Source organism: Cetorhinus maximus, chromosome 13 (genome assembly GCF_964194155.1).
Source record: "Cetorhinus maximus chromosome 13, sCetMax3.hap1.1, whole genome shotgun sequence".
NCBI lineage: Eukaryota > Metazoa > Chordata > Chondrichthyes > Lamniformes > Cetorhinidae > Cetorhinus > Cetorhinus maximus.
This window is the reverse complement of record NC_135891.1, coordinates 56,363,863-56,375,678: the sequence shown is the minus strand read 5'-3', so window position 1 is coordinate 56,375,678 and position 11,816 is coordinate 56,363,863. Positions and strand designations below refer to the sequence as shown.

The 11,816-nt window shown below is 41.8% G+C and overlaps 1 protein-coding gene across 5 annotated transcripts in view; it reads left to right on the top strand.

Moving 5' to 3' along the window:
• The first annotated feature begins 3,992 nt into the window (after window positions 1-3,992).
• Window positions 3,993-11,816, top strand: part of znf335 (zinc finger protein 335) — an 84,722-nt gene continuing 76,898 nt past the window's right edge. For 2 of the 5 annotated variants that reach the window (XM_078555404.1, XM_078555403.1), the window contains exons 1-2: window positions 3,995-4,135; window positions 10,832-11,068. In XM_078555404.1, the coding sequence (XP_078411530.1) occupies window positions 10,856-11,068 (213 nt within the window). In that variant the 5' untranslated portion in view covers window positions 3,995-4,135; window positions 10,832-10,855. Of the gene's footprint in view, window positions 4,136-4,382; window positions 4,416-8,515; window positions 8,783-10,831; window positions 11,069-11,816 lie in introns of those variants that run through there. The other 3 variants (XM_078555405.1, XM_078555406.1, XM_078555407.1) reach the window with 3 other exon arrangements.

Genomic DNA, 11,816 nt, shown 5'->3' with positions numbered 1-11,816 from the left:
CACCATTGAATTTGCTAGCTTGATCTTTGTGGGAGCCCAAAGGCTAAGTGAGTGGAAAATAGTAATGGTCAGTTCACCTATGCACTTGGCAGAAATCCAGTATGACATGTCCTGTCATAAAATGACCAAGAGCCTGTAATTATAAGGTCAGGTATGGGTTTTCCTTATATTGCAGGCATTCCAATGTTACCAGTTCCCATGATTATCAAAATACTGACAGGAAAATCCTCATTATGTGGGGGTGGGGGTCATTGCACCACTGCAGAGGGTGCAGAAAAGTTTTGCAGGGATGTTGCCAGAAATGGAGAATTTTAGTTATGGGGAAAGATTGGACAGACCGGGTTCGTTCCCTTTGGAATAGTGAAGGGAGATTTAATTGAGGTGTATAAAATTATGAGGGGCCTAGATAGAGTGAATAGGAAGAACCTATTTCCATTGGCAGAGAGGTTAATAACCAGAGACATTTGTTTAAAGTGCTTGGTAGAAGGATTAGAGGGGAGTTGAGGAGTAATTTTATTCAGGCAGAGGATGGCAGTGGTCTGGAATTCAACGTCTGAAAGGCTGGTAGAGGCAGAAACCCTCTTCACAATTATGAAACACTTGGACATGCACTTGAGGTGCCATAAGTACAGAGCTATGGATCAAGGGCTGGAAGATGGGATTAAACTAGATAGCTTTTTCTCGGCTGGCACAGATGCTATGGGACAAATGGTCTCTTTCTGTACCGTAAATCTTTCTATGTTTCTTGCTTTACGATAATGGGTCAGGAATTTAGGACTTAAATAAGGAGAAAACTCTTCAAAGAGTTGTGAATCTTTGAAATTTTCTATCCCAAAGTGTTTGGATACTCAGCCATTGAGCATATTCAAGACTGACATTTATAACTTTATGTGAGGATAATGCAGCAAAGCGGAGTTGATATAGTAGATCCGACATGATCTTACTGAAAGGCAGAACACGCTTGCTGAGCTACATGGCCTACTCCTGCTCCGATTTCTTATGTTCTTGTTTATATAGTGCCTTTCGTGACCTCATGATGTTGCAAAACACTTCACAGCTAATGAAGTACTTTTCAATTGTGGTCACTGTTGTAATGTAGAATATGTGGCAGTTTGATAATGACCATCTACAAGCTAATAATGACCCTGTCTTTTTAAGTGATGTGTGTTCAAGGGTAAATATTGGCCAAAGCTCCAGAGAAAATTCCAAAAAGTGCCATGGGATCTTTTACAGCAGCACCTCTGGCAGTGGTGCCTTGGCTATATGCTCAAATCACCAGAGTGGACTTGAACTCACAAACTTGTGACTTAGATGTGAGTGTACAATCACTGAGGTACAGCTGATACTTTTCAGTTCCTGTTCACTGCTACAAATTGGGCTAACAGCCTTAATCAAGGACAATGCTAGGCAGTGGGTAGGAGATAAGGCAATTAGATCAGGTCTTTGGTTTTCAGATTTTCTTTGTTGTTGATGAAAATTATAAACATAGATGACTAGTGTACCCATGCCATAAGGGACAGAAATGAAAAAAGTAATTGGCCTGGAATTTGTTAATAGTGTGTAATTCAGCTAGCAATTTTTAGTGAGGAAGACATGCAGCATGAATTGTGAATTGACATTAACTGATATACAGTATCACATGTGATGATTCATCGTTAGCAGTACAGAATCAGAGGGTTGTGGGTTCATGTCCCACTCCTGGAAACCAAGAACTGTGATTATACTCAAAAGAGTTGCAATCTGTGACTGTTGATAACTCGAAAGAGTATCAATCATGCCCCAGGTTTCAAGATATTGTTGCATTTGCGCTGTTGAACATAAATTGAACTCAACAGAAAGTTAGAGCTAGGTCTTAGTGATCTTGGGATCCTGTTAAAGGCAAGATATGTGTCCCTGCAATACAACTCAACCTCTCTGGCCCATAAATGGAACAACTGAAACTGAACTTTCATTCCTACAGATAGAAACTATTTTAATTTTTCTTTTATTTTTCAACTCTGCTCTTTTTCTCTCTCACTTAACCCAATTTCTCCATCTATTTCTATCTCTGCACCTAATTTGTGTCTTTTTTAAATTCACTCATGGGATGTGACCTATTCTACCAAGCCCAGCATTTATTGTCCATTTTAATTGTCCTTGAGAAGGTGGGCTTGAGTTTACTTCTTAGACCTCTGCAGTCCATGTGGTTTAGGTACTCCCACAGTCAGGAAGGGATTTCCAGGATTTTGACCCAGCAACAGTGAAAGAGCAGCGATATAATTCCAGGTCAGGATGGTGTGTGACCAGGAGGGGAACTTGCAGGTAGTGGTGTTCCCATGCACCTGCTACCCTTATTATTCTCAGTGGCAGAGGTTACAGGTTAGGAAGGCGTTTGCAAAGGAATCTTTGCAAGTTGCTACAGTCTAGCTTGTAGATAGTAAACACTGGTAACACTGTGGTGGGAGTGAATATTTAAGGGGGTGGATGGGGTGCTGTCAAATGGGCTGCTTTGTCTTGGATGCTGTTGAGTTTTTTGACAGGCAAGTAGACAGTGTTCCATCACATTCCTGATTTGTGCCTTGCAGGTGGTGGACAGGCTTTGGGGACAGAATTTCTAGCCTCTGACCTGGTCTTGTAGCCCTAGTATTTATATAGCTGGTTAGTTAAGTTACTGGTCAATGGTGAGCCCTGAGGATGTTGATGATAAGCATTCAGAAAGGTAATGCCATTGAACATCAAGTGTAGATGGTTAGATTCTCTCTGGTTGGAGATGGTTATTGCCTGGCACTTGTGTGGCATGAATGTTACTTGCCACTTTTAAACCCAATGTTCCTCATGTTTTGTTGCATGCAGGCATAGAATGCTTCACTATCTGAGTTGAGAATGGTACAGAACACTGCGAAGCTACAACATGATAAACAGCATGTTATAAACAGTGATCCCATGGCCAACGGATCAAATCAAAGATCTGCAGTCCTGCCACATCCAGTTGTAATTGGTGGTCGACAATTAAGAAACTAACTGGAGGAGAATGCTACACAAACATCTCCATCCTCAATGGTCAGAGTACAGTTAAGAGTTAACCACTTTGCTGCAGGTCTGGAATCACATGTAGGCCTGACCAAGTAAGAATGGCAGAGTTCCTTCCCTGAAGGACATTAGTAAGCCAGAGCAGTTTTACTACAATCTGGTAGTTTCATGATTATCATCGCTGAGACTAGCTTTTTATTCCAGATTTGTTAATTAATAGATAAATTTCTCCAGCTGCTGTGGTGGAGATTTGAACTCATCGATTTGGAGCATTAGTCTGGATGTTTGGATTACTAATGTTAGTAATATTACCACTAGGCTATCACATACACTAAATTTGTCATATTTCCTTCTTTGTTATTGTTCTATTCTTAAATCTCATTGGTTAGGGAGTGAGACCATTGGTCCTGTCATCCACCAAGGTGCCCGATGCCTCAGCCACCTCGCTGTCTTGGCACTTCCAGCAATTTGCCGAGCAAAAAAATTTTGCTAAAGGATGAGGCGAAGAAATCTTATAAAAGGGAGAATGATGTTCTACTTCAACAAATACTGGGTCAATATAATGAGACATTTTGTAAGGTGACTTTGCATTTGGCAGATTGCTGCTGGTGCTCTAACCCTGGGCACCTTTGGAACCAATGTTACATCATTTACTCTGGAGCTCACACCGCAACCACCCCCCCCCCGACGTCAGACGCATGGGACGCCAGTGACGTCAGACGCACCGTACATCATTTTCTTTACACCGCGGCCACTTCACCAACTAAACCCACCCTGGCTAAACCCATCCACATCCGCACATTAAAAAAACTAGTTCTCTAAGTTTCCTTTCAGATCTCACAGAGCATAATCGAAATCCTGCCCCTGGAGCTTAACTAATTGTCTGTGAGTTTAGTAATTTTTGGGATCATTGCCGCTCGGTCTGAGCCTCCCCTTCTCCAGCTGCCAGAGCAGGTCCTTGCGCTCATGAATACAAAAGAAGGCCCAGGGGGTGATGCGGCCGGGGAGGCGAGATGGCGTCTTCCCAGATTGCCGTCTTATTTGTGTAGGTTTGTGAGCTGTTGGGGGGCAGCGGTGTTGTGCCGGCACTTTGTAATTTCGCGGTTTCTTCAGCGCTGGAGTGAAGGTAAGGAACAGGCGGCTGCTCGGAAGGCAGGTTGTGGGCGAGGCGCGGGAGGCGAGGCCAAGGCGGCCTGACGGAGCGGGGCCTGAGGGCCCGGGATCACCCCCTCCCCCCTCAATAGGAGCTCGGCTCAGTGCCTGAGTGAAAATGAGAGAGGAGCAAGGAACAGGCAGAGCGGAGGCAGCACGGGGTCGGGGCAATGCAGGGCACCGACTGAGAGGGAGCGGGGGGGGGGGGGGGGTCACTGGTGGGGTGAGGAGGTAGTGGGGAGCAATGACTGGAGGTGAGTGGTATTGGGGACATGACTTGGGGTGAGGGGGCACTGATGGGGTGGGGGACACTGACTGGGGGGTGAGGGGGCACATGGGGTGGGGGCAGTGTGGGGAACTGACTTGGGGTGAGGTGGCTACAGGGGGTACTGACTGGGGCCAAGGGTGGGGGTAGTGGGGATGACACTGATGGGGAGGGGGCAAGATTGGGGCAGTAGGAATGTGATGACCATGATCTGAGTACTCTGAATGCTGTAGGTCTGTTGCTAGGCCTTGAGTATTTTGACAGATGCTGCTGTATTGCTGTGAGGTATTGGCACAGATGATGGGTAGCAGCTAGAGCACTAATGAACAGTTAATAGTAGAAACAGGGGTGCAACAGCCAAACAGAGCAGTGTTATTCAGTAGGAAGTGCCACAGGGGTTGACAGGCAACAGCATGAATACACGTTGTCAGGCAGGTAGCATACAGCAGAAGATGTGTTCATAGGGACAGAAGACTTGTCGATCACATAATAGAAAATGATCAGTTTCACCATGGTAGCACCTGTAAATTGGATTCTCCTTGCATGGCCTGCTTTAATAATTCATTTTTACTTCATATCCATGAAAACAGACTGAAATTTCCTTTCTTTTTCAAACTAAGCAATTGCATTCGAGTGGCTCAGTAGCACTTTTAGTTAAACTTAAATCAAATGAATAGAAATGGACTGTAATCCAATGAATAGAAATGGACTGTAATCCTGACTCCTGACTTGGCCTGTTGCCTTGTGCCAAGACCAAAACTGAAGCTGGACAGTGTTCCTGTCTGTTGCATGGCTTTTACTGGAATATTGCATAAAGGCTGCCAGGAATGTTGTAGTCTGGGTAAAAATTCCACTGCAGCTGATCTCTGACCAGAGCCTTGTGTATCAGGAAGAGCTCATTACCTAAAATAAAAGCAAAATACTGCGGATGCTGGAAATCTAGAACAAAAACACCTGGAAAAACTCAGCAGGTCTGACAGCATCTGCGGAGAGGAATACAGTTGACGTTTCGAGTCCGTATGACTCCGTATGTTCTTATGAAGGGTCGTACGGACTTGAAATGTCAACTGTATTCCTCTCCGCAGATGCTGTCAGACCTGCTGAGTTTTTCCAGGTATTTTTGTTTTGTTCTAGAGCTCATTACCTCTTGGGTAGCATTGGATTGTGAAGGTGGTGCTGGGACCACAAATGCTATGCTGGATTCATTTTTGCTGTATTTTTTTTTAATTGATGACTAGGTTACAGTGTAGAAACTTCTGGAAACCTGCTCAAACACAGATAGGTGGCAACCACTCCCTGTCATTACATTGCTAATTACTATTTACTAAATTTACAGTTTGCTGGATTATGGTAGCCCTTGAAGTTAAAATTTGGAATAGCTGTTTAGCAGTGTTGGCTATGAAAACGACAGCAGAGGCAACAGGCTGACATAACGTCGAACACAATGTAAATAGTGTACTGCCCTTGGTTTCCAGCAATGTTAATGCCACTAGCACAGAAGGGTTGAGAAAGTTTTGTGTGAAATACAGAATGCCAGCAGAAATGAGACCAACAGCCTAATGCCTCACACCATTTGCAGTTGACTTCTATATTCAAGAAATCTGAATTTACATTAGAGTGATTAAATATTTGTGACATTTATGATCACTTTATTTATGGTAAATTCAATGGTAACTTTCAAAAAAGAATTGAATAAATACTTGAAGGGAATAGTTTGCAGGGCTATGGAGCAAGAGTGGTAGAGTTGGGATTAATTGGACCTGGCACAAGCACGATTGAGTGCCTGTGCTATAAGATTCTGTGATCAATGGAGACAAATTAAAGTTCTTTTATATAAGCTTGTGTTTATTTTTGAGTCACTTGCAACAAAATAGGTTACGTTTTTAACATTGAAATGACAGTTCTGACCTGCAACAGTGTGGACAACACATTCTGAAGGCTCACTGCGTAAGCAACGATCTCAAATACAGGCAATCAGATTTTGCATTTATATGAAGATTATATTCGCTGTCACCACTGACAAGACAGGCAAACAGTAAATGATTGCTGGCTGTAATTTTATTGTGGTATCAAATGGGCAGAATTGTACAGTCATGGTTACAGCAACTGTAAAGAAATCAATGGTAAATTTGGTACAATAAGCATTGGATTGTATTGAAACACAGTGCAATAAGTTTGAGCATATACATTGCATGCAATGGTTTGGGAAATTAAGTCTGAAAGGGATTTCAGATGTACAATGTGTATAACTAACTAATTTTAAATTGGATGGGGTGTGAATTGTTCCTTAGATGCAGGATGTCTAACGAATCGTACTCTAGATACACATGGAGACCGCTGAATGTTTCACAGACGAATTTTAGCTGCAAAAAAGATAAATCGGTCACAGCTCAAATATTTGCTTTCCATTTAAACATTGATGGGGATATTGGAGTGAGCTCCCTTTCCCCAACTGCATGACCTAACTCTTGCATGTGCGGAGTTGCAAGCAGAGCCTGGGCTCGTGCTGTCAATACCTCCTGTGACCACCTGCAGCTAAAACATGGCTTTCCTTTCCCTGCTTTTGCAGACTTTTACTTTGAGTCCAGATGATTTGAGCCATGAAGTGACGTTCACAGAAGAAAACCTCCCATGGCAGTCACAAAGGGGAAAACATTTGAGTAGCAAGCCAAGGACGAAGAAATTAGGAGGGTTAATGAAAGAGTTGGTGAGAAAAAGGAGATATGTGGAGGGCCTTAAAGGTAGAGACCAAGAAGGAAGGTTGGGAACAAATTCCAGACTGGAGACCCAATGATCCAAACGTGAAGTGTCCCATCCAAGAAAAAGATTAAAAACTAGAAAAAACACACCTTTTGCTTTTCAATCAAGTCTTGTTATGTTTCCGATTGATACATGGATTCATGTTTCCTTTGCAGCCTTGGCGGTGCTATAAAACTAACAGTTAATTTAAATAAGTAAGATAGATCCATGTCCTCTTTATGGCAAATACATTGCCTGTAATTGAACTGCCACACAGAATAGGGAAGTCATAGGTTCAATTGCTGCTCTGTGCAGAGTCAGCTACAGCAGGTGAGCAGAGAAATTGTACTCAATTCCAGGCACTCTTCAGTTCTAAAGGCAAATATTATCCAAGGTTCATGCTCCTGATTACTAATCAGAACCCATGCTGTAAAGTGCACTTGTGTGGCTGTTGAACTCAGCTGTGTTGCATATTACAGTTGACTAGCATGCTCCATACTGTTTAGACTAACATGAACAGTGGTTACTGGGGAATTATATACTTATTCCTATCAAAAATATCTATGGCAACAGAAATTGACATCAACAGTGCCATCTCCATTTCTGCCTTGTATACTGGAAGAAGCACTGCTGTCTGAGGCCAAATTTCCATTTACAAAAGAGTTATGACTCAAGGCCATGGGGGGAGACGAGGGCTGGCATCACTGCAACTTTCGAAGAGATCACTGCAAAACATCAAGTTTTGTAACTGATTCTTGGAGGCTAGTCTGTCCCTCTCCCTCCATGTGTCTGCTCCTCTGTCAGTCAGTCTATCGTCATCTCTTTCTCCTTCACGTGACCTGTTACATTGTCACTTCAACAATAGTTGGAATGTGATTTTTGATTTACAGTGCCCTAAAAAAACAACCTTTCAAAATGTAGCTAGAACATATTTAGAAATTGGAACACCATTAATGTCACAAATAAAAATTGAAGTGCAGCAGGTCAGTCAACATCTGGAAGACTAAAGGAACAGGAGGAGGCCATTCAGATCTTTGAGCCTGTTCTGTCATTCAATCAAATCATGCTGGTCTGTAACTCAACAACATTTACCTGCCTTTGTTCCAAATCCCTTGATACATCTGCCTAACAAAAATCTTTCGACCTCAATTGATGCAGCATCCACAGCCTTATGGGGGACGAGTTTCAAAATTCCACAATCCTTTGCATGGAAAAAGTGCTTTGTTGATTTCACTCAAATGACCTAGCACTAATTAAGATTGTGTTCTCCTCTAGGGAAAGATTATTGAATGTTTTAGATGGAATCCATCTCGGCTCAAGTTTTTCATAATTTTTTTTCCTCGTTCATAGCTGGACTATACTTTCCACAAACGGAGACCTCTGCGAACAAAAGCCTACATTTAGTCTTTACTGAATTTGGATTGCAATGACCCAGATTTAATAATTAATCTTGAAATGCAGTTTGAAGAAAACATTTATTTGAGAATATATTGGACAGCCAAAATGCTCTGCAGAATCAGAAAACATGCATGGCCATCCCTAGTTGCCCTTGTTTAGAGTGCATTTAAGATTCAACCAGATTGCTGTGGGTCTGGAGTCACATGTAGGCCAGACCAGGTAAGGAGGGCAGATTTCTTTCCCTAAAGGGCATTAATGTACTAGATGGGTTTTTACGCAATGGTTTCATGGCCATCATTAGACTTTTAATTCCAGAATTTTTTTATTGGATTCAAATTCCATCATCTGCCGTGGTGTACATAAACTTTGCCAGATCTATACACTATAAACCAAGAAAAGAGTAGACATACTTGAATTTGTATAGAACCTTTTACAAACAGGAGGTGAAACAAAGCATGTTACAGCCAATTAAGTTCCTCTTAAGTGTAGTCCCTGTTGTAATGTACGGTAATGCGGCAGTCAATTGAGACACGTGTCCAAAAGCAACAAAATAACAAGCAGATTTTTTTGTTTAGTGATGTTGCTTGATGGATAGACATTGGCTAGGACACAGTATTAATGCAGCACCATAGTGAAACTCGAGGCATGTGAGCTGGTTTGATTGTTTTAACATAAAGGTTCAAGCTGGTAACTTGCAGCTTTTGTTTGTAACTTTTGGTAATACAATCCATGCTGCTCTTACGGTTCCTCTTCTATACTCCTTGTAAATAGCAAGTGGAATAGAAGACCAAGGTGACAGGAGGTGAAAGGTTATAAGTATCATTTTCTGTGAAGGTCCTACTCTCTGCAGCTTGTCAGTTTTTACACTTAGTAAAACAATCTGATATTGGCTTGAGGTTAATAGCTCACTCTGCACATTCCCAGGGCTTCATACTTAATCACAGCGAGAAATTACAACTTAAAAAAAATGACAGCTCTGCGATGGCAAATCTATTTCTCTGAGATGCTGACAATGTTACTATGTTTCCAGAATGCTCTGCCTTTATTTGAGTCCCAGCACTCTGTCTTTTTCTCTTAATTTCTTAACGTATCAGAGATAGATCTATTTGTATCTGATGCGATCATACACGTTTTAAAGTGAAGTGGCTCAGTCTCACTGCCTCTTAATTCAGAAGGTTGAAGGTTCAAGTTCCACCCCAGAGGCTTAAGCATATAATCTAGGCTGTTCCTCCCACCACTATTAAAGGTGCCATCTTTCAGATAAATCCATCCATCAAGCAACATCACTAAACAAAAAATCTGCTTATTACTTAGTTGCTTTTGGGCACGTGTCTTAATTGACTGCCGTGTCACCGAAAATTACAACAGGGGCTACGCTTCAGAGGCACTTAATTGGCTGTAAAATGCTTTGGGATACCCCTGGGTTGTAAAAGGTTCTATACAAATGCAAGTATGCCTATTCTGCTCTTGTTTCATCGTGTATAAATCTGGCTAAGTTAGGTAGACATAAAAGATCCCATGACAGTACTTTGCAGAAGAGCAATAGAGTTCTCCCCGGTGTCTTGGACAATATTTACCCCTGGACCAACATCACTAACATAGATTATCTGGTAATCTCTCATTGCTGTTTTGGGGACCTTGCTATGCACATGTTGCCTGCCACATTTTCCTACATTATAACAGTGACTGTACTTGAAAAACAAAAAAATACATTATTGGCTGCGTGCTTTGGGATGTCCTGAGGTCTTGAAAATGTATGAGCTTTTGATTGGCTCATCAGGAAGAAAATGGCCTGTCAAGCACGTACAACCCTTTGAAAGTTGCTCCCACCAGTCATTTTGGATCCAGGAGGAAAAGATTTTAAAATTATGCTCTTGAAAAGACAGATTTGGTAGGGTGCAAAAACCAAACAGGACTGGGGGAAAAAGTGAGAGATGGATAACCATGTAATCGGAATGGAACTAATTAAAATGTGTTTAAAAGTTCTTATTTGACTAGTCCACGCTGAATATTTGAATAATTTGACTTATTCCTGATTTATTTTGGTTTTTTTTTAGTTGAAAATATGCAAAATCTGTCAATCCAAGGGGCACTGGACATTTCCCCAGACTTGCCAGCAGTTTGGGAGTTGAGCATAAAGAAATATTTTTCTGGTGTCACTTTATTTATAACGAAAAGCCCGAATTCTATGGACATTACCACAGTAACATTTCCTAATAAAACAGCCTTGTCTGACCCTCCCCATTATTACTGCTTCTTTTATTGCAGACCTTCTTGTAACAGACAGGTGACATGATGGAGCTGGAGGAGAACGCAGTACAGAGCAGCAGTGATGCTGCTCCCTCAGGGCAGGAGGAACCTTCCGAGAGTGGCATGGCAGTGGAGACATCTGAGGCGGTATCTGCAGACAGCAGCGACACAGTAACCACCCTTGGCATGGCATCTGAGGCAGACAACGGCTCAGCCGTTGACTCTGGTGTGGGCCAGAGCTCGGAACAATCTATGGTATGGAACTTGTGCATTGAGGCAACGTATCGACTGTAAAAGTCACAGTCATCCACTATCCATCCTCAGGGCATTCTTTTAATGTTGAGCTGAATTAGCCACCTTCCACTCAAAATGACTGGTTTACAATTTTCTAAAGTGCCCATTAAGGGGCAGTTCACAATCACATTGACATACTTCACAGTAATTTATTAAATTACTTTTATTTTTTTGCTCCTTAAAATGGAAATTCCAGGTCCGAGTAATTTGCTTAATTTATAGGGTACTTGAGTAATACCCAATGCTAATTAATTTTACTGAGACAACTAATGTAGCTAACATAAAAATGTTTGTAATTTCAGTGAATCACGCAATGATGCAATAACCAGCCTTGTTTGTAAAGTAATTTTATTCACTTCACAGATAGGGTTACATGATTGTATTGTCACTTTGTATACATTACAATATTCATTCATTTGATTCTCCCTTTTTTAAGTTGCAACCTGCATTTATATAGTTAATTATATAGTGCATTTAATGTAAAAGAAATTTCTAAGATGCTTTACAAAAGGGCGATCAGACAAAGGAAGGTTCTGAGCCAAAGTAGCAGCCAACTGGAGAGGTGACCAAAAGCTTGGTCAAAGAGCTGGGTTTTGGAAACATCTTTGAGGAGAAGAAGCAAAGTGGTTTAAGTGAGGTGTTCCAGAGCTTGGGGTCCAGACCAATAAAGGCATATTCAACACTCTTTCGGGGAAAAAAAGGAGCGTAT